The sequence below is a fragment of the Pinus tabuliformis genome, chromosome 1_2, assembly GCF_031772625.1.
Source record: "Pinus tabuliformis cultivar Carrire ecotype Pingquan chromosome 1_2, CPIR1, whole genome shotgun sequence".
NCBI classification, from domain to species: Eukaryota; Viridiplantae; Streptophyta; class Pinopsida; order Pinales; family Pinaceae; genus Pinus; species Pinus tabuliformis.
The window spans coordinates 248,707,980-248,730,972 of record NC_142298.1 but is presented as its reverse complement, the minus strand read 5'-3'; the positions used below and the strand labels follow the sequence as shown (position 1 = coordinate 248,730,972).

At 38.7% G+C, this 22,993-nt stretch overlaps 1 protein-coding gene across 3 annotated transcripts in view; it reads left to right on the top strand.

Moving 5' to 3' along the window:
* Nucleotides 1-285: 285 nt before the first annotated feature.
* Nucleotides 286-22,993, top strand: part of TKI1 (TSL-kinase interacting protein 1) — a 239,670-nt gene continuing 216,962 nt past the window's right edge. Inside the window, exons 1-3 of one of the 3 annotated variants that reach the window (XM_089394983.1) lie at nt 286-717; nt 10,709-10,791; nt 10,905-10,952. In XM_089394983.1, coding sequence (XP_089251109.1) covers nt 615-717; nt 10,709-10,791; nt 10,905-10,952 — 234 coding nt within the window. In that variant the 5' untranslated portion in view covers nt 286-614. The remainder of the gene's footprint in view (nt 718-10,708; nt 10,792-10,904; nt 10,953-22,993) is intronic. The other 2 variants (XM_089394984.1, XM_089394982.1) reach the window with 2 other exon arrangements.

The following is a 22,993-nucleotide window of genomic DNA, read 5'->3' as shown; positions in this document are numbered from 1 at the left end:
TACGAAATTGCATTGCATTCAAAATCAAACGTAAGACTAAATCATCCGGATGAACAACGTAGAATTTGATAAAAGAACAGGGTAATTAACAAAAGCCCAAACCAAAGACCAAAAGCGATAACTGTGAAAAGGAAATTGGGAGGGCGCGGAAAGAAAACCTTGAATTTGAATTTAATAAAACCGCCCTATCTCTCAATAATTCCCAACAAACTATTTCTCATCTTAAAATGAAGACCAAAATACTATTTTTTAATATTATTATTTCTTAATTGAAAAGCAAAATGGTACAAATAAATATGTCGTAACAATAAGAAAAGAAGGGAAAAGATACAGATTTCAAAAACTGCCGGGTTCACATGTGGAGAGGTCCAAATCTAGTCATTGGAATGGCTGACTGGTTGACCTCGTTATTGATTGACGTTCATTTTTACTAAATATTTTTGTTCAGTTAAAAAAAAAAATTGTTTTGTCTTGTCTACGGTCACTGTGATCGTTTCCAGGCTGTACTTTCGACGGATTTGAGACTCCTCGAGACTGGATCTCGGCACCTCTCCTTGAGGTAAAATACAGTTAGGGTTTTAAGCTGGGAATGGTGTTTGTGATGTTTTGAGAGCATGCAGGCGGACCAAGAGGCGCAGGCGCATGCTGAGGCTGAGGCCGGACCTAGCGGAGAGTCCCTTCCCGCTGAAAATGGAGCTGCTCCTTCCCCCCCACCTGGTAGGGTTTAATTTTTTTATTTATTTTTCCATTTTCAATAGTATTGATGTTTGCCTTTTAAAATTAACATTCATTTTTATATTTACTCTGGAATTTTTGAATATTCTTCTCTTCTGTTTATCATATTGTGTCGCTGGCGTCTGGAATTGAATGCAATTTCTGTCCAAAACCCTTGAATTACGAGGTCTGTAACTTGTATTGCAAACCTTAAAAATGCTCACAATCTGAATTAAAATGCAAACCCTTTAAATCTATAGCATTTAAAAATATAAAAACATTAAATTTCAGCTGTTCAAATCATAACACAAGCCCCTCAAAACTCTCAATCTCAATACAACCGATGATAAAACGAGTGCTCCAAAAAAAATATTATCTTGGAAAATAATCACCAACAACATGTGCATGCACCAGAGAGTTAAGTTGCTTTTATGAAATACAAAGGCTTCAACTTACTCTTAGCGTCATAATTTTGACGAATTCATAAAAATAGATTGTATTAACGTTCGCATAAACTCATTTAAGGACTAATTAACTTCAATTTTCATAATAGACAAGCACTGAACAATGAATCTCTGCATTTCAGATAGTTTATATAGTCTACATTCCAAAATTTATACACCAAATAGTTTATGTTCATATATATGAAGTCCTATTGTTATCAAAGGACCATGGCACCAAATGATAGCAATGTAATTATTATTCATAGAACTCACGTTCTCATGATTGAGTGGTCCTGCCCTTCATTCATTCAACTGAGGTTCTCATCTTGATAAGCTATCTCCTTTGTTTCTATGATCCAAGATGATGAATCAATCTTGTCCAACTCAGTGGAATCACAACTCTTGCTTGCTTTCAATTACTTGTTGCAAAGTTTGACACAGAAACCAGATCATTACATCAATTATTGGGCCAACCTGTTGGGCTTGTTGGAATCTGCTTAATCATAATCCAATTACTCTCACATCTGTAGGCACAATAGGTTTGGTTTAACACTCAATTTGCCATTGGCTGTAGTGCAGAAGTTTGGCTACAAAATCCCTCCCACCATACACCTAACTTAATGTGAAACACACATTGCAACTTACAAAACAATTTCACAATTTTAAAAAACAAGAGTAAGAAGAAAGAGTTCATATTTCAAAAGAATATGGAAAATTTCAAAATATGAACTTAAAGTAAATTTTAGAAATTTATTGGGTAATGATGCTATTTGTTGACTTAATCACCACTTTATTTCAAACTCCAAATAGCTCACCTATGTTTTCATTTATGTGTCTCATTCTCTTTTTTTTTCCTTGCAAGATGCCTTATTAACTTATTTAAAAAAAAATATACACACACAAATATATATATATATATATGACATTTCACCCAATGTTTCCATTTTTTTGGGGGTTGCGTTTCTAGCTGTACCTGTTTCAGAAAATCCCAGACGTTTTGTGCAACTTAGCTCCAAGGCAATTACAGAATTGAATAGATCTTCTTTTGAGATCTAGAAGGATTTGGCTGCTAGAAAGACTTGGCTAGGTCATAAAGGACTTTGACTAGAGAAGATTGATGTAATTCACCTGAAAAGCCACAAAGGACTTTGGTTGGGTGAATGGTCCAAGAGAATATATATATATATATATATATATATATATATATATATATATATATATATATATCAATGTTTTAAACTCCGACTTCGACTCCGACTCAGTATCGACTCGGCCGGCTCGATTTCAATGACTCGCTCGTTGTAAAAAATACATTAAATATATATATATATATATATATTTTTTTATTATAAAAAAAACATAATTTTAAAGATTTTCATTCATGTTTCCAAACACACAGCATTAGAATATAGATAGAAGACAACATATGATCAAAGTAGGCTCATGAATATATCCATTATATCAAAATGGCACCCATTGCACTGTCCAATACATACATGATGATAGTATAGAGATCAAAACAAAAACACATAACCAAGGAGGCTAGAAATGGCCTCTACAACAAAAGTAAACTGTGACCAATACTACTAGCTACTGCTAGAGGAGCCAAGATCATCTGGCTCAACCTCTGGATCAGAGTCAGACAGGGAAGCCCATGGCTCCTCCTCATCATCATCTTCAACTGCAACTGTAGAAGTGGTAGCACTAGCAGGCTATGCAGCAGCTACAAGCTGAGATAGACGAGATGTGTGCTTCTGTTGTTGCTGAGCAGAGGAAGTGCCTGCAACTAGAGGACTTGGGGCTAGCCCTGAGGCTGGTACAAGTGGATCTGCATTCAACTGAACATTATGTTTGAGTGATGCCTCCACTTGTAAATCCAAATCAAGATCCTCATCAGAATCAAACTCAGCTGGATGACTCTCCACTACCCAATCTGATGTTGGATCAATGCCTTCCAACACAATGGGATCTGAATCAGGTCTTTTATTTAGCAATTGGTTGCGTTTGAGCCGGAGGTTGGATTGGACATAAACTAGATCATTTAACCGTTTTTCATCCAAACAGTTTCTCTTCTTCGTGTGAATTTCTCAAAGATAGACCAATTGCACTCACACCCAGTAGCACTGCAAGTTTGACTCAAAATACGAATTGCAAACTTCAGGACAATGGCTACCAAAAGCCTCCCACCATTGTGTTGCAAAAAACATAGGAGTGTAATGAGTTAGCTCAACAAAATTACAAATTATATCCAACTTTCAAATTATAAACGATTTAACAAAATAAGTATTAATATTTTGAAAATTGAAATTTTTGTTTACCTAGCTCATTTGCTTCCCTTGCAGTCTTTGCTAGGTTCTTCCCAAAGGTACCTATGGCTTTGCTGAAGGTTGTGACTTGTTGGTGTATCTCCAGCTGATCACACTCTAATGGGATCATGCGATCAATGCAGTCAATCAATCCATCTCTAACCTCCCCCTTCAAAGCTCCTATCGCCAGAGCTTTATAATGATATCGTGGGTTCAAAAAATACCCAGCTGCATGTATAGGGTGATGGAGTTGATTGTTCCATCTTTCATCAATGATTGCCCAAATGGGCCCATACTTAGCCACTTTATCCTTGTATGCCCTCTTTATTTGCTCCTTTGCTTGATCCATAGCCTCATAAATGAAGCCCATAGCCAATCTTTCCCCATCCACCAACTGCAACACCTTAACTAGTAGCTCAACAACCTTCACAATCTCTGCTGCCTTTCTCCAAAATATTTCTTCATTAACTTTCTTTTTCAATTCTTTGCCATCCTATTTGTGAGACCACTGGCTTTGATTCCATTCTTCACTGGAAAATATCTTTTGCAAGTTTCTATGTTGTGAAAGCATAGATTGCAATGTCAAAAAATGAGTAGCAAATCTAGTGATGGTAGGCCTAATAATATCCCTGCCCCCTGTGTGTCTCCTCATAAGGCTCAAAATCCATGAATGGTTGTAGATAAATTTTGTTATCCTTTTGGCATGATCTACAGTGTTTTTGACCCAATCTAATTTGCCAATATCCTCAAGCATGAGGTCTATGCAATGTGCAACACATGGGATCCAGAAGATGGTTTTGTGTTTTTCCTCTAACAGTTTTACCAACAAGAACATAGTTAGAGGCATTATCTGTGATGACTTGAACAACATTAGCCACCCCCACCTCCTCAACAACCTCATCCAATAGCTGAAACAACAATTGTCCATCTTTTACCTTATCAGATGCATCAACTGATTTTAGAAACATGGTTTCCTGTGGGCAGAAGATAAGAAAGTTTATGATGGTACGGTTCCTTTGATTAGTCCATCCATCTGACATGATGGTACATCCTGTTCTTGCCCATGAGTCCTTGAAATCTTTCAAATACTCATTAATGGAGGCAATTTCTTTCTGCAAATGATACCCCCTTATCTCATGCATAGTAGGGCCTTTGAAGCCTTTTCCAGCAGCATGTATGGCATCAAACATAGGCTCATAATATGGTGAACGGGAAGCATTGAAGGGGATATCAACATTATACCACCATCTACATACGTAATCACAAGCAATCTTCCTCAATTCTTTCTTCCAATGGTCATCTAAAGTGGGCTGCAAAGTTCTACTAGCTTGAGGACCATGTGCATCTGATGGAGAGGAGGGTGTGATAGTGAAATAACTTTTGATATTCATATCGCCCTTCTTTTTCATTTTACCCTCTCTTTTCTTGAATAGACTCCAAAGAGGGAGGAACATAGTGGAAGGGGTTGGATGCATCAGTACAAGGGATAGAAGAAGAACCCTTAAAATCAAAATGGGGGTTGGTACCCATCATTTTTTGTGTACTCCTTCCTCCCAATTTCAGCCTCTAATTCTTTTTGCCTAGCCTTTTCTTCTTTAAACTTCTCAAAGTTGGCTAACAAATCCTTCCTAATCTCCCCAATTTTTGGTGATTCACATGGAGTAATTTGGCCTCTAATCTCTGCCAAGTGTTATTTCAACCTATTAATGCCCCCAGGACCTTCCTTAATTTTTCTATCTATGGCAAAATTCGCAATGCATTTGACTATCAACCATTTCAACATATGCCCAAGCAACATCTTTCACTCTAGGTGCCATTTTTTCACTTTGAAATCAAAGGAAAAATCTGAAAATGAAAACAAAAAAAATGGCATTGCTTCAATGTTCATTTCTTTCACAAAAAACACTCTTTTGAATTTCCAGATTTGCACAAAAAAATAAATAAGCAAAAACAATTTTTTACAAGTGAAAAAAATACCTCTAGGCACAAACTGCCTCCTCAAGGTTGCTCCAACAAACCAACTCCTCAATGCTGCTCCAATGGTTGCACACAAAGCTCCTGACTCTTGCTACAATGCTTGCCCAAGACTCCTCACTGCTACTCCAAAAACAAAGTCCACAACTCCTCACAAACTCTCACTCAGATGCAATGAGATGGCTATGAGGAAATGAGAGGGGTTGGGTGGGTTTTAAACTTTTATAGGGTTTAGGAGAGGGGAATGGACCCCAAAGAACCTAAAGGTAGATTACAAATTGCTTTGGGGTCCCCAAAAAATAAATTCCCCCCCAAAAATGCGTTGAACTGACTTTTTCGGGCCGTTGTCACCAAGCCGACCGAGTTGGCTCGGACTCGGCCAAGCTGGCCGGGTTGTTACCGAGCTTGTAGAGTCGTTAGCCAACTCGGCCGGCTTGGTAACAACTTGGCCGATCGTTCCGATTCAAAGGCCGAGTCGACCTAGTGGGCATAAGACTCAGACCAACTCGGCCGAGTCGGTTTCGCCCAACATTTCTATTTTTTTGGGGGTTGCGTTTCTAGCCGTACCTGTTTCAGAAAATCCCAGATGTTTTTTGCAACTTAGCTCCAGGGCAATTACAAAATTGGATAGATCTTCTCTTGAGAAGCTAGAAGGATTTGGCTACCAGAAAGACTTGGCTAGGTCATAAAGGACTTTGACTAGAGGAGATAGATGTAATTCACCTGAAAAGCCATAAAGGACTTTGGTTGGGTGAATGGTCCAAGGGAAAACTCTCTCTTGAGAAGCCAAAAGGACTTGGCTAGGTCATAAATAACTTTGACCAAAGGACATTGACACATTAAAAGTCACATTGCCTTCTTAAGGATGGAGTGATCTATAAACTTGCACGTGAAAAGTTTACAGTGGCCACTCATCAATAGACATGCATCATCACGACAAGTTTTTGAACTTTTCTTATGAGGAGAAATTTCAACTAAGGGGAAATTTGTTGCTGTCAAGGACAATACCTCCCTCGCTAAGAGGGAGTGTTGATTTTTGTGTAGCATTGGGAGGTATTCCTGCATGCCAAGAGGCCTCCTAAGTTGACCTAGGAAAATTAAGGAAATTAAAATAAAATATATAATTTTTGGGGTTCATGTAGGCTCCAAACTGTCAAGTCATCCCTACCATGAAAGGGTGTGACTCTTGGTCAAAACACAAAGAGACATCCTCATTTCAACCACTTACCACCACACAAGATATCTTTTGAAGCAACCGTAAAAAGGAGCAGAAGGAGGACGAATTGACCTAGTTTCTTCTGAAGTTTGACCAACTTTTCTGAGACTTCACCGAGCTCAAGTTTGATTGAGTTGACTGTTGACTGCAGTTCAAACTTTGATTGCAGATGTTTAACCACAATCCTTTGACCACAAGTCGGAACTTGACCTCAGGGGGAATTTCGACCGTTGACCATTCTAGACAATTTTTGTAATTGTAAACCTTGCTGAAGAATAATTTCTCCTAAGAAGAAAAGTTGCTGGGTTTTCCCAAGGTTGTTTTTCCTAGGGTAAATTTGTTGTCTCTATTGTGCATGGTTATCTCTTTATGATCCTACTGTTTTCATTGCATTACTGTTGAGATTTTTAGTGTATAATTGCTCAATGATATAAGTGGCATAAGATAAATTGTTTGGAAATCATTAGGAAGTAATTATCAGATCATAAAATTGGTTTCCACTGAGCATCCTTGTAGAAAATTCAACAAGTTAATTCTTTGGAGCTTTCATTTGATGATGATCCATATTCCTTTTTAGGGCATTGATAATGCTTCACTCATACCTCTTGGATGTTGATGACACACACTGTGTAGGGCCTTCCACTCTACCTTAGACATTGCACACTAGATGATGGATGTTGATCTTGATGATGATTTGGCATGTCCCATGAAACACTCCACCTCTATCACCTTGGATGCTACCCATTGGAGCTAGTACGTTGCTTATTGATAATGATGTGGCACCTCCTTGCATGATATGGGCTTGAGGAGGATAACGTTGGGCTTGAAAGAGAAGTTTTGATGATGAGACGTACCCCTTGGACAATTCATTGCACTTCTTGATGGAGAGACATGTCTTTTAAGGATGCCATCACTCTTTTTAAGGCCTTTACACTCACGTGTGACCTTTTTGAGGATATTTTTCATGCTATTTCATTGTATTTTCACTTTTGAGGCTATATTAGGGGTTGGCTTGATGACCTCTCCACCTTGTATAATGGATTTTCATCTTTTAGTGGCTTTTAGCCTAATTGGACTAAACTTGGTTTCCCTCATATGAGTAGGGGAACACTTAGTTCATTTGTTCATTGCTCAAATTGAGAGAAACACATATTTTCGACTACATATTTTTTCTCTAGTTTTCCATGGAGCACTAGTTGAGCAACTCACTTGGGGACTTCTTGGATGTGGATTTGATATCTTTTCATGGATGTTTATGGTGAAGCTTGGATGAATGCATGGTAAAACAAGTGGGTTATTTTCTTCTATCTTGGTTTCATGATTTATTGGATGGATGAGGCATGTATTAAGCATGTTAGCATGATATCTGTTTCATGATCTTTGTTAAGCAACTAATCTTTCTTCCAAGACATTGAGGAAATAGCATGTTAGCTATGTCCCTTCATCTATCTTTGAAAATTTGAGAACCTTAACTCAAACCCTAGGCTACTTATGTTAACTTGCCCTAGTTCTTTTGGATCTTGTTTCTTCCCTAAAGTTACTCTAAGTTTGTACGTTAGCTCTAGATTGAGAGGGCACTAGAGCTCTCTCTTGTTACAACCCCTAAAACCCTAAAATCATTTGTTTATTGTGTTCTAGGGTAAGTTAGGGTTTATTTACAGTAAAATCATGCACTTTCAACATTTATTGACTTGGGCATTGATATTCTAGGGTTAGGAATTGATTGAACAAGTCAAAGTTACATTTTATCTAGGGTGTAAGTGCCATTACATGCCTTTTTTGCAATAGAAAATTTGTGCAATTTATTCTCTTATTTACTTATAATTTGAACGCTCATTTTACATTTTATTATCATAGTTTCTAGGACAAAGTTTAATGCTGTTATAAACTAACTATTATATTGCTTCTAATTTTGATTTAATGAGCTATTTTATGACAACCATGTCTAATTTCTTGATTGTGTGTGTTTGAAAACCTATTTGAGGCTTGAGCCTCTATTGGTTGACCTAAGGCTTTAGATTGAGCCACAAGAAATTTTGAACTCAAAACTTGAAGGTGCTTCATAATCCACCTTAGACACTAATTCCTATTCGTGTATTTGCATGGAAATTATTGTTGAACTCTTGGGGGCACTTAGGTGAAGGTAGTTGGGTTATTTGATCCCTAATATCTACTAGAGAAGCCTGCCTTGTGTTGGATTGTGTCTATCACTAAAACAAGGGGAGTTGTTGCTGAGGTGATAGTGGTGACACGCTTGTTGTTACACTTAACCTAAGTTGCCTAGTGAGGGTTTACTTTAGGGTGCTAGATTTTGCTGTAACAATGCCCAAGCCCTATATAATGGGGTCATATAACTCTGCAATATGCACACCATGAAAATTTGAAACACAATATAGCATTTAAAGCAGTGTTGATAATATCGTTCTTTGCAAAATATCAGTGAGGGTCCTGAAAACATCTTTTCGGCAATATCAGTGAAAATATTTAAACATAAAAAATCATTTTTTTTTTTCAGATTTTTAAAAATACAAAGCAACAATGATATTTAGCCGAGGTTTTCAAAATATGGCGATATTGAGCTGAGATTTTCAAAATATCGCGATATTTACCTTCCGAAATTTCGTTTGCCTGAAAATCGTGTGATATTCGCGATATTTCGCGAAATATCATCGATATTATCAACACTGATTTAAAGTGGAATATTTCCCCTAGTGCTTTTCTCCAATATACATTTGGAGTTGTCACTTTTATATGATGTTTGGGTTACCTTTATATGCTTGATTTATTTTGTCAACCATGCATTGCTTATAATGTCTGTTACCATTTAAACAGAATGTATCAACTTGCATCTAAAAATTCAAATCATGATACAGTTTAAACATTGGTTGTTTGGCGAGGGAGTTTTTCGGTTATAGTTGTACAGTCTTTCAAAAACTACTTGCGATGCCGATAATGAGGAAAGGATGTGAAAATAATTTTTGGAGGAGACTTAAGAAAGAACTTGTACTGGTTTTCATTGCACATATCAATATTGAATACACCTGTATCCCTGACAATTGTCTTGAGGCAATGGTAAAACATTTCTAGGTATTCTGCTCCAGTATGTGGCTAAGAATCATTTTAGCTAAGTTAAGAATGAACATGCAGATTTTCCATTTGATTAGCAGCTGAACTCTGTTGTCATAAATGCTGTTTGGTTAAAGTCTTTTTTAGAATGACTCTTTCCAAGTACCACTGTATCGCTTAAGCAAGATACCAAAATATCAAGTTGTTAAGCTACCAGTAGACAGCATTATATTATATACTCTGTTGGTTAAGTTCATTACTCTTTCCAGGTACCGTTGGTATTGCTTAAGCAAGATACCAAAATGCTAAGTAGTTAAGGTACTTGTAGACAATCATATCTGTTGTCTATTGTTTTATAGTGACCCGGTACATGGCTGAGATCATTATATCTAAGTCAATTTGTAGACTTTCTTATCCACTGTCATGCTCTATATTGTCAGAATTCCTAGTATCTGTTAAATTCCCTTTGATGATGACATTGCTCCTGTGGTTAATGGTAAGTTATATATGATCATCCTCCACCTGCCCCCTGAAGAAAAATGAATAAATAAATTGATCTTAATGGAAACACAGCCTGGCAAGTAAACCTCATACAATTCAATGAGAATAGCTACTTATTTTTTTGTGCTTAACATTACTTCATTGTGCTTAGCGTTCTCCTTTTTGGCTTTTAATGTGTATTGCTAATTTCAGTTTGTTACCCTTATGTTCTCATCTGTGGTTTTGCATAACAAGTTTTTGTGTTCATGCTCATCTTTCAGTTTTCACAATTTGAAAATATATGATAATGAATTTTTTGTATTGTTTTGTAGTCAACTACCAAAAAATAAAACACACGCACTTGTAGAGCATTCAAACACCATTAAACTTCTTTTTAATGTTTTATTGCTATATGGTTGATGAGGAAAGAGGGCACCTCTTTTAACTATTTAAGAAATATATTGTTTTATAGAAGGTGTGTGAATTTATTACTGGTTTATTGGGTACAGGCAAAAAACCAACACGACAATGGGCTGCTTGGACTCGTCAAGAAGAGGAGAACTTTTTTATCGCGTTGCGGCAAGTTGGCAAAGTATGTTCTTCAAAGAAAACTGTAGTCTATGGAATCTTTCTCTCTCTTTCTCTATTTTTATCAATGAAGATGTTTTATACTGAATATGTTATAATCTTGTCTGCTGTGAACAGAACTTTGAGAAAATTACCAGTCGAGTACAGAGTAAGAACAGGAATCAGGTTTGATTTCTCTCCTTTTCATTTATAACTAGAAGAACTTTAATTTTTTCTGTCATTCTTTGTGGAATTAGAGCAGGAGTGTCTACCGTTTTTGGTTGCGGTGGGACGGTGGTGCAGGTTGTCATATTATATGGTTTAATATAACTTGTCAATTTATGACTCCATCTGAAATTAAAATAAATTTTCAACTTCTTGGTTTAATCCCTTCCAGAAGTGGTTAACTTGGCCATTGGAAAGAATGTCGTGTAAGGCAGACATTTGTTTCAGTATTGATTAATTTCTGATTATAAAGAATGACATTCAATGTTCTGTTTGCAGTTTCAACCTGCTAAAGTGATGCTAACAATTCAACAATCTAACTACTGTACTGGCTATGTCGGTCTTTCATGTTGTTGAACATTTTAATTATTGCTAGACTATGGCATTTAACATTTCGTAGTTACTCTGATTTAATGTTTAGGTGTAGACAGCTGAGATGATATTGCTTTGATGAAGTGGGTTGGTCTAGTGGTCAGTGACTTATGGTTAATTATAAAATTCAATTCCTTCAGAATTTCTCTTTTCAGACAAGAAACTAGTAAGTTCCAAAATTATGGCAGATATTCATGCTTTGGGGCCTATTGGCTTTTATCAGCCTTGGTTCTCAGCTTAGTTTATTTTTCCAAAGTTCATAGTAGACTGTTATAATTGGACATATCTTTCCCATCAATGTTAAGTAGAATTAGAATCTTCTGTTTGTCAGTTGGCAATCTTCAGGACAGTTAGCTTTGAGGAGGAAACATTCTGATTTATTCTATCATGTTGCTAATTAGCAATTACTGAGTTTTCTTCTTCTTTTATGCTTGAGAGCACCTTTAACAATCGTGATAGAACAAGGGCTGATAGACATCCTTTTTTGGTTAATTTTATATTCCAATATTTCTCAACATGCATCCATTTGCACATGCTATTGTATTTGCAATATATAACTGTTTGGCATTACACCCCTCGAGTATTTTCCAAAATATTCTGATATTCCTTACAAGTATCCACTGCACATGTTTTATGTAACTATGTAGCGTTGCATCCCTTGAGTTTCTTTCCAAAATATTCTGATATTTCCCAACAAGCATCCATTTACACATACTATCATATTTGGTTTATGTAACTATGTAGCATTGCACCCCTAGAGATTCTTTCCAAAACTAGATTTGTGTACTTGAGGGCTAAGTCGCAGGGCTTGCTGAACCTGAACCTTCAGGTTCGAAATTCAGCGAATCTCCAAAAAAAATTGAAGTTTGTTCAGGTTCAGTGATCCTCAAAACTGAACCTAATGCTGAACTGAATCAAACCTGAACTTAAAGGTGAATTCGAACCTGAAGACAAATTTAATTGCAAAAGAAAATTAAGGTTTGGCTTGTGGTCCAATTTAGGGTTTTGACTTTCATAAAAAAATTAAAAAAAATGGGTGAACCGGGCAGGTGTGAATTGTTTCCAGCTTGACCACACTCCATGGCCACGCATTTCTCCATTGCTGCATCCTGTGATTACCCCTCTTCTCACCTCCATTACCGTTACGTGTAGACAACCCTTTGGTATCTGTTAGATTTGTTGAACCCAGATCAGATTTAATGTTCAATAAAATTTCTCAGAACAAAAATAAAACTAAGTTCTTCAGATCTGAAACTTATAACAAAAAATACTCTGGGTTCCTAACTCAGTTATGCACAGAAGAAATAATACATAAACCAAACAGATAAAAAATATTTGACACAATTTTTAACCTGGAAACCCCGAAGTGGGGAAAACCAGCGAACTTGGGCTCTTTTTTCAGCTTCAGAAAGATTATGGCCACCTTTTTTCAGGAATTTAACAGCAGCAAATCACTTAGAAATTTCAGCCCATTGACTCAACAAAAAAAATAGCTGTATGGTCTGATGCAAAATGTCCTTTACGGCCCAGCCAAACAGTTCACAATTTGACTTTCTTCAGCCCACACGAATCACCCAAATTGGCCCTGTCAAATAGGCCTGATCTCTGCTCTAGCAAATTGACCTGTACAGCCTTGTATCTCGGCCTCCACAAGTCTATTTGCTGCCCCTAAAAGATAGCCTCTTCGCTGATGCAAACTCTGCTGTCACTTCTATCTCTTGTCACTGATAAATGCCCAGCTCTTGTGCCAAATCGAACTGATCTTTCCAACAACCCCTTTCCCTCTTATAATTTTCTAACCTTATCTCCAAAATGATGGAGGACTGAGATTGCACCTCCATAGTTGAGATCAACGATCACGATATAATCTTTTGTTAACCTCCTAACCTCTGAAAAAAATGTGGCCAATAAATAAAAAATTAAATTATTGATTCAATGCAAAAGGTCCAAACTTAGGAAATATTTTAATAATGAGCTCTGAGAGAAATTTGGTGATTTACTGCATGTCATGGCACATGACCAATGCAAAATCACCTTTCAAGCTGCATTTTCAACACTCCCTCGTAGCGAGGAAGTTGTTCTTCCCCACCCCCAACTTATCTTTGAAGAATATAAATTTTCCCTTCATCAAATCCTTGGTCAGAATGTTTGCTATCTTTTCATTTGTTGGCACATAATGTAGCTTTATTGTCTCCTTTTGCACACAATTTCAAATGAAGTGGTTTCGGACAATGTTGCACGAAGTGGGGACGTTTTTTGGAAGCGGGGACGTGAAAGCGTCATTTTCCAAAAATCTAGGAAGCAAAGCGTCCGCGGAAGCGTCTGCTATATATATATATTTTTATACTTTTTTGCATTTATACTCAAAACAAACATCCCAAATACCAAATTAATTGTACAAGACATGAAAACATGCATATTTTTGCATAAATCAAGATAGATATGGCATCCATGATTCCATTGTAGTTACTAGTATGTACAACAACCATCTATATTCTAGCTATTACAAACATACATCAAATTTTTAAGCATATTATAAAACATAAAACATTTAAGCATATTAGAAAACATAGAGCATATTATGATTTATCTAGCAAGTGAGCAACTGTCAACATTTGTCATGTCCAAAATTCAAATAATAATGTTTACAAAATATGTCACTTGGTCACCGCCAAGAAAAAAAAGGTTCAAAATTCAAATTCACAAGCCTACAAGTCTAATGAGTAATCTATGACAAAAGTAGTAGATTGTGAATATATCTACTAATCTCTCCTCCTTCCACCACGAAGAGAATGTGGCGGCAGGCCTCCACGTGGTGGCAATGAAGAAGATGGTGCTTGTGGAAGTTGTGGAGTGGCACTGAAACTGATGAAGAAGAACCCACTGCTGTTGGTGTTGAACCATGGAACCTAGGAACCAAGGGACCAGATGGGGGTGGGGGTGGCATATCAACACGATCATCATCATCCTGGAATCGCTCAAAAAATTCGTGCAAAAAAAAACACTAGTTAACAAAAAAATTAAAAACATGAATTAGAGAAATGCTTTATAAGGAAAAATTGGAAAATTCATACCACAATGGACATACTTGGATAAGAGCATCCTCTAATTGCTCTAATCGCAACACTCCATCCTCCAAATTGGGCTCCTCTGGATTCTTGTCCCAAATCAACAGGTCTTTATTAGACTTTGCATCTTCACAGTAATGGGACAACAATCGCAAGTTGTAATGAACATAAACCAAGCTCTCTGCCTGGTCTAAACTCAACCTGTTCCTTTTAACACTGTGGATGAAAGAATAAGAGCTCCAACACCTCTCTGCAGAAGAAGTGTTTACCACCTGTGATAGCACTCGCAATGCCAAAGTTTGTAGAAGTGGAGTACCCCCTCCATGCATGTTCCACCACACGAGAAGAAAAAGTCTCTCGATCTTTAATTGCATGCATGCTCCCAAATGGACCAGTGTTAAGCGTATAGTTGCTCACCTGTATCCGTACCAATGCAGTGTCCTCCTCATCAGGGATTAATTTACTCAATGCAGCCATATATTTTTTGTGAACCTCTTGATCTTGGTGTGGTTTTCTCCTGCTTCCCCCCCAGGTGCTGGTGTTGAAAGCCATGATGGATGATAGTATTTAGGTGTCAAAACATATGCTAATGCATTCAATGGAACATTTAGCATTTCCCATCGGTTTTCCACCTCTGCACGAATATAATTGTACAAGGTGGTATCTCTAGGCTTAACAATGTCTTTAATCTGCCCCAACATGCTATCCATTTGCTCATACACCTCCCCAATGACTGGTCGATCTGAATTTGTAAACTTGATCATGTAATAAATTGGTTTGGTGAATTGCAAAACATATTTAACCTGTGCCCAAAAGTAACTGTCAAGAACAGTGTCCTTGACTGCATTAGCACCATCTGTGTCAGTGTTAATTTCATCCCATGATTCAACACACACCAGATTAGTTAAAGCTTGTCTCACCTTCACTAGCCGCCTAAAGGTGAGGTAATAACTAGCAAATCTTGTCTTTGCAAGTTTAAGCAACTGCAACTTGGAGTAAGTGCCATAGAAGTAGTTTACCCTTGTATGCCCTATGATGAATTTAATGAGTTGCTTCCCTCTCCTGTAAAACTTAGTAATCCACCCACATTCTTTGTGCTTCACAATATCATGCATCAAAAGGTTCAATGTGTGAACCAGGCACCCAGACCAAAAGATGTGTGGATAAGTACGCTCAATAATTTTTCCTGCTGCCTTACAATTTGCTGCATTATCTGTGATCACTTGAACCACATTATTCAGACCAACATCTTTGATTGATTTCAATAGGAGATCTGCAATGTTTTGTGCAGATGCACTGATGGAGGAGGTGTCATGACATGTAATAAATACTGCACCGCTAGAAGAAACACCAAGAACATTTATCAAATGTTGGTTTCTAATATTTGTCCACCCATCTGATACAATGGATACCCCAGAATCTACCCACTCATTTGTAAAACGTGTCAAAGCTCTTTGAACCTTAGCTTTTTCTCTTTCTAACAACACTATTCTAGCTTTCTCATAGTTGGGGGCCTTGTATCCTTTTGGGGCTTCATTGATGGCCTTTACCATTTCATGCCAATAGGGAGAGCGAAGCACATTGAATGGTACACCGCAAGCACAAAGAAAACTTACTATCTTTCCATCCACATCATCCCTCCTAGCAACATTAAGGAAATCCCCTATTGTTCTTCTACCTCCAGAGCTTGCAGAAGTACCATGAGGAGATGAGCAGCTACCAAATTTAGAGGTTGCACTTGATTCAGAATGAGTTTTTTGTTTCTTGTTTTTTTGTTGTGCAACCTCTTCTATTTGGATGTATTTTCTTCTTTCTTCAGTTGAAATGTTTGGGCAAATTTGTACCCCCATAGGACCCTTTTTTCCATCACTGTCCAACACCCCACAAAGATGCCTCCTCACACGGGTATATGAACCACAATATGGTTTTCCTCCATGACAACCATGAGGGCACACAAATTTGTAAGTTCCACCACCCTTTCCCCCATCAAGTTTGGTCACATAGTTCCACAAGGGTGTTAATGCAGCTTTCCCATCTAGTGTTTTAGTTTCCCCTTCAGGTTCATCCCCTTCCTCTTCAAACCCTTCCTCCTCATCATACATTGGATTTGGGTCACTCATATTGGGACCACTGTCCTCTTGTGTTTCTTCCCTTCTATTCCTATTCCCCCTTGCCATCATTAAAACCAAGAGTGGAATGATACATAGAAGCCAAAAGAACACCATCTTGGAATACGGATATAGGTGGTGAACAACCTGCAAGTAAAGAGGCAAGTAGAAACAATGGGAAAGAGTAGGAGAGAGAGGAGAAAAATACAAAAAAAATGTCAAAAAAATAAGGGAGTTTGGGGTTTGAACTTACCTCTTTAGCTCTTGTAGATGAAGTCCTCCAAGCTCCTCCTCCTTCTCCTAGCTCCTCCTCCTTCACTCCTCCAAGCTCTCCTCTCTTCTCCTCTCCTTTCCTCTCTTCTCGTCTCTTCTCTTCTCCAACTCTCATAAACTCAAAGTGAGCAAATGAGGAATGAATGGGGGCTTTATTCCCTTCATTCCTCACCTTAACCTCACTCTAACCCACCCCCTTTATGCCAAGTCAACAAAAATTAAAATTAAAAATAAAAATAAAAAACGAATTTCACCATGTGCGTGGCCTTTTCCGGAAGCGTATGGAAGCGTACGGGAAGCGTGCGCTTCTCCCTCCGAAGCGCCGTACGAAGCGCGCTTCTGAGCCACGCTTCAGAAAATTCCAGGAAGCGGCAAAAAAATTCGGAAGCGTGCTTCCACCGAAGCTTCCTAGATGCTTCCGCATCGGATGCGCTTCCGGGCTTGGAACCTGGGGGGGCGCTTCGTGCAACATTGGTTTCGGATCTCAATGTGTTACTTTGCTTGTCACAATGAATCAAAGTTGGCCCTATCTCTTGATCAAATAGCCCCTTGAGATGTTTTGAAGGCAGATTGTCTCACAAGTTGCCAAGATGGCAACCATGTACTCGGCCTCAGCAAAAGTCAGTGCAACTGACTTCTGCTTCTTGCTAAACCAAGAAACCGCTTCTAATCCCAAGTTGAGACAACACCCAATAATACTTTTTGTCAACTATATTGCTTGCCCAATCAACATTGGTGTACCCCTCTAGCTTCACTCCATCAATCTGAGTATATCTCATTCCATAATCAACTATGCCTTGAATGTATCTCAACACATGTTTTGCAACCACCCAAGGAACTCACTTGGGCTCGATCATAAACTGATTGAGTGTATTGACTGCAAAACAAATGTCTAGTCTAGTATTGACCAACTTACCATGTACATGAGACTCTGAGAGAGCCAATTAGCTGTCTTTATAGTGTAGGGTTCATTGCCTTTGGTCTAGAAGCATCGGTCTTCTTTCAGTTGGTTACTAGTAGCATAGACATGGGTTTGTTGTTGATCATCTTGATCGCTTTAAGATCTCAATTGTATACTTCCCCTACCCAATGAAGATCTCTCCATCCTTTTGCCACATCTGCAAGCCCAAAAAATAATGCATTAACCCTAAATCCTTCATGTCGAACTTCGCTGCTAGGTCCCTCTTGCATTTTTCTATGAGCCTCTCACAACCTATGACAAATAAGTCATCCACTTACAACACCAAAATGAGGGGTTCACCCTTGACTTGAATGTAATACAAGTTTGGGTCTGCCTCACTCTTGGTGAAGCCCATACCCTGCAAGTAGCTATCAATCTTGGCATACCACTCGTAGAACTTGATTTACTTTTCTTAGCTTAATTAAGCCTTAGCATATTCTATCTCATTGGGTCCATGCACCCTCCTTGGCTTCGCTAAGAGTTAGCCTAGACAGAGGAGTTGAGATTTCAGTGACAACCACTCAACTTGAGACTTGCCCCCAAGGCCTCATGAAGTATAGTTAAAGATTTCTCCACTTTAACCTAGGTGTGGGTTTACGCGACAACATTTTTGGCGCCATTGGCAGGGATAAATGTTTTTAGACTCGGAATACGACTTGTTTCTTGACTTTATTTTTGCTTTGTTTTCTGTATGTTTGGTCATTAGAAATTGGCTTGTGTCTAAGTGGCGCCCCCACTCACTGAAAAATTTGCAAGATATTCTACTAGAATGAACTCAAGTAATCTACTTAATCTTATTTATGAACTTAAAAGGGTTTACAGAAGGAGATTAAACAAATTCTCTTCTCGTACACTCCTTGCAAGTGTTGGATAGGAATAAATCTTTGACCTCCACATTTTTTTTGAAGCAAATAATAGTCAAGTAGAAGAAATGGATGATCTATTTGCTCCATGTGATTTTTCTAACATTAATGGATATCCTCATCAAATTCCTAACAAAGCTATAGAGAAATTGCTCTCTTTTCAGGGTAATAATGCAGTAAGTGTGAAAATGCACGTAAGGAACTTCAATCTTTGAATTAGTAAATGGTGCAACAACGCACATCATGATGATGTAAAGATGAAGTTATTTGTATTGACTTTGGAGGATCCTTTAGATTAGTTTATAGAACAAAATGCTAACTCTTTTGCAAATTTAACACAAACCATTGATGCTTTAAATAATAAGTGGGGAGATAAAAAGGAAGACCGTCACCTATTAGCTGGTGTGAGTAGAATCAGAAAGAATGAGAATGAGACCATGGAGGAATTTAACAAAAGGTTTAGTGATATAGTGAAGATTCTTCCTCAAGGCATTAAACCTGTAGATAAGTCTATTCTCATATATTATATCGATGCATTCAATATGGATACCTCATATGAGTTAAGGGGAAAACAACCTACAATTTGGAGGGATGCCCAAAGCTTGGTTGAAAAGATAGAGAAATATAGGCGAGCTTCAGGGAAGTCGGATGTAATGTTCCTAAACAGAAATATAAGTGATATACAAGAATGCAAACAATCCATCGATCAGAAAAACGAAATAGACATCCAGCATGCATGCAAACACTGGAAGTAGAGAACTGTTGAGCCATTTTATTACTTCTTTAGGAGAAAAATACAATAGTAAATAGAATGGTGCACCTAAGCTTGTCTCAATGGACAAGCAGGACAAAACCCTGGTGAGCAAATGCTGAACTGAAGGCTGCTACAACTGCTGCACCAAACTGAACTGCGTTGCCCAGAACACTGCTTTGTATGTTGACTTCGAAGGGTTGGAATCACTGCTTCCCGTGCTCAGAAAATTATGATATTTTAGCTCCTTGCTCCTTGGCCTAAACCCAGAAAAACCCACGAAGGAATTTAGTCGGTTCAGACTTTTAAAATTCGATCCCCAAGGAGCCCAAGCTTAACTGCAATTGCAAAACTTGGCTTGCTGGATTAAGGCTGTAAAACCTCTTGGAAAGTACCCAAAAACTCTGAGATGATCCCTCCTACAAATCTCCTGACTTCCCGGATGAGTTTCCGGGCTGTAGCTCTTGCCCTCAAGACCCACGAAATTGTTGCACTGGCCCTCTGTGCTGTCTCCCAGGCTTGGAATTTGAACTGCTGGGTTGTTGGCTTCTCTGACCCCAAAACCCTCACTGAAAGCTAGCCCAATACTGTCCTCCAAGTTCCTTGGCTCCTCTGGCAGTGGGCTGATCCAAGGTGGCTTTATCTCCCTCTGTGTGTTCTCATTGTGGCCCAGAAATGCACACTTCCTGAATGTCGCTGAGTGATTGTGCTGTAGATACTCCCCGAAACTCCTGAAAATGCTTGTGGAATTGCTTTCCTAGTGTGGCACTTGAAGTCCCCTGAAGGTAAGGTTGAATTTACCGCTTGAGATATTCGTGGCTGAATAGCCAGTTGACTCGGCTAAGCAGCACAAGCAAATAGTCAAGTAAATTCGATGTACAAGGATGAATGAATGAATCAAATGTGAGCCTCCTCCTCCTTAAGACTTCGTGGGCCTTCCTTGCCTCATGTGGGCGCCTCCAGTCAGCGATTCGAATTCCCTCGAAGCCATTCGAATGGCCTAGTTCGAATTCCCATGTGGGTGGCCACCACCTCCCACTAGCAATCTAATCTAGCTGAAATTTCTTCTAAGTCCCTAAGTCAAAACTGCTGGGTCCTTTTCCTTGGCCAAAAATGTGCAAAATTGTGTAGAGATAAACCTATTACAAATGTATTTGGGAAGGGACATGACATCGGATCTTCTTGGTTCTACAAGAGGAAATCCTTTAAGGAATAAATATGAGGTCAAGGAATTAGCAAGTGACCCCATCAAGGAGCCAACTCAGTCAATAAAGACTGTGGAGATAAACCATGCAAACCAAGTGAATGCTATACAAAATAGATTGGCTGCTATGGAAATGTCACAAGCAGGAAGATTTCCACCAAGGCCTAATGATAGATGGCAAAAGAAAGGGAATCTTCAGGATCAAAGGCTGCCTAACCCTCTTGAATCTACAGATATGGTGGGTCACAAAACTCTTTCTTATTGCAGGCCTTGTAATGATTTTCACTAAGAATCTACTTGTCCCATATTGTTGAAGGGGATATGGCTGGGACAAGTGAACAAATTAATTGGTGGGCCAAATTGTGCTATCTCCATGGAAAATTGGATGGAAACCATTGAAAGGAGCTAGAGTGTTGATGATATATCCACTATTTGTGATGTTAATAAAACAATTGCTACTAATGATGTCACCAAGATCTGAGAAAAGCCTACTCTGAGACAAGTCCTAGCAATGGCTAAGCATAAAGGGGTGACCTACCGAAGAAGGGAAAATAAAGATCGAAATGAAATACAACAAAGTATTCCTAGAATTTTTACTCCCCCTCCTTCAGATTTGAACCTTGATTTGGGTGCTTGGATCAACAATGGAAAAGTTCTAATTCCAATGTCGGAAATATTGAAGATACCCTTTCAAAGATCAAAATTACTAAAGGCTAGTAATGAAAAAATGCCAAAGGATATACTAGAGGATGCTACTGTTAATTTACAAAATATGGATTGGAGCATGGGGAATGAGCAACATCAACCATTTTTCATAACTTTGATGGTGAATGACCACCTCTTACATAATTGCATGCTTGATTCAGGTATTTCTCCCAATGTCATTACAAAGAGGGTCATGGAGCAACTAAATTTAAGAACATCTAGGCCCATGAAAATTGGTGGAGCGGCTAAAGCACATGAGATCTCCCATAAATGGTTTTGGGTAGATTCTACCCAGTTTAGGAGATATTAAAATAATTAATATTTTTAATGGAGTTCCTAAGTTCAAACTTAGGAAAAATAATGGGTATTAATATAAAACTGGGTTAGAAGGTTCTAAAGGACATGGATCAAGCCCAATCTAATCTTAGTTGTTGATTAGAGATGTAATCTCGGCCGTTGAAGGACCAACAGGAAAAGTATAAGAAGAGGCTTTAGGGTCAGTTGGAGAACACACCAGAGTGATCAGTCATTCGATTTTCTAGAGCGGGGTTTGCTAAGAGAAATCAAATCAGTGATAAGAGTTCAAGCGAGGGGCAGTGAGTACTAGGTAGAGAGGCAGAGATAGTGCCGGAAGACCAACACAAAGGTAGAGAAGCAGAAGCAGAGCCAGAGGGAGCCACGCAGAGGCTAGCAGTGACTGCGCAGAGGCCAGAAGGGCTTGTGTCATCCATGCAGAGGCTGCAAGAGTGACACAGAGAGCCAGAGAGGCTACGCAGAGCCTTAGAGGGCTGGCGCAAAGGGTTTCAGGCTGACACATAGGCCAGGAGTGCTGACGCAGTGCTTCAGATTGTGTTGGAGAGTGTTTCGTGGGGCAGACTTTCAGAATATCTGCTTCTGAAGAGAGGTATTATTGCCAGATTTTTTTTTTTTATCTCTGTCGGGTGAGCCAGTTTGGCACCCAGTGTACTCAGAAAAACTGCTTAATAATAAAAACCCTCAGAACTGCTGCATTGGTTTTCTCAAGTTGGGTTTTTCCGGGGACGTTTGTCAAAAAATAATTGTGTCACTTGTGTGTTTGTCTATTTCTTTCAGTGATTGATCTGTAGATGGTTGAGACTATATTGTGTTTATTTCAGTGTTTATATGGTTAAATAACTTGTTAGTAATTAAACAAGTAGGCGAAATAAACCAAAGAATACAGATAAAATTTCTAACGAGTAATACTTAGAAATTTCAACATGGTATCAGAGGGTTGTAGATCATAGGAGCGCTGATGGCATCAGCCGAATCAAAGCATTTGTAGCAAAGACAGCTGTCTCTAGTGACAGAGGCTATTCCTAGCAGAAAGCGGCAGAGAAGGGTTGACGCAGAAGAGACTGCGTCATCAGTTCGGGCCAGAGAGAGGCCAGCGCAAAGGCTGAATAGGGCAAAAAAGGCTCACGAAGAGCCACACAGAGACCAGGAGGGTTGACACGGTTGGTTAGTGGAGCAATTCAGCCAGTGTCGGGATTATGCAGAGCCTAGAGGCTCAGTCCTTCAGTTGCTAGGGCATAGGAAGCTATGGGCAGTTTGTGGGGAGTGAAGCTGGTGGGGTGTTGTTGTTGCTGAGACAGAACAGTACCTAACGGGGCAAAACCAAGGTAGAGGGAGTCGCTACCTAGGTGGATTTCTAGCCAAGAAATCCAGATCAGTGTTGC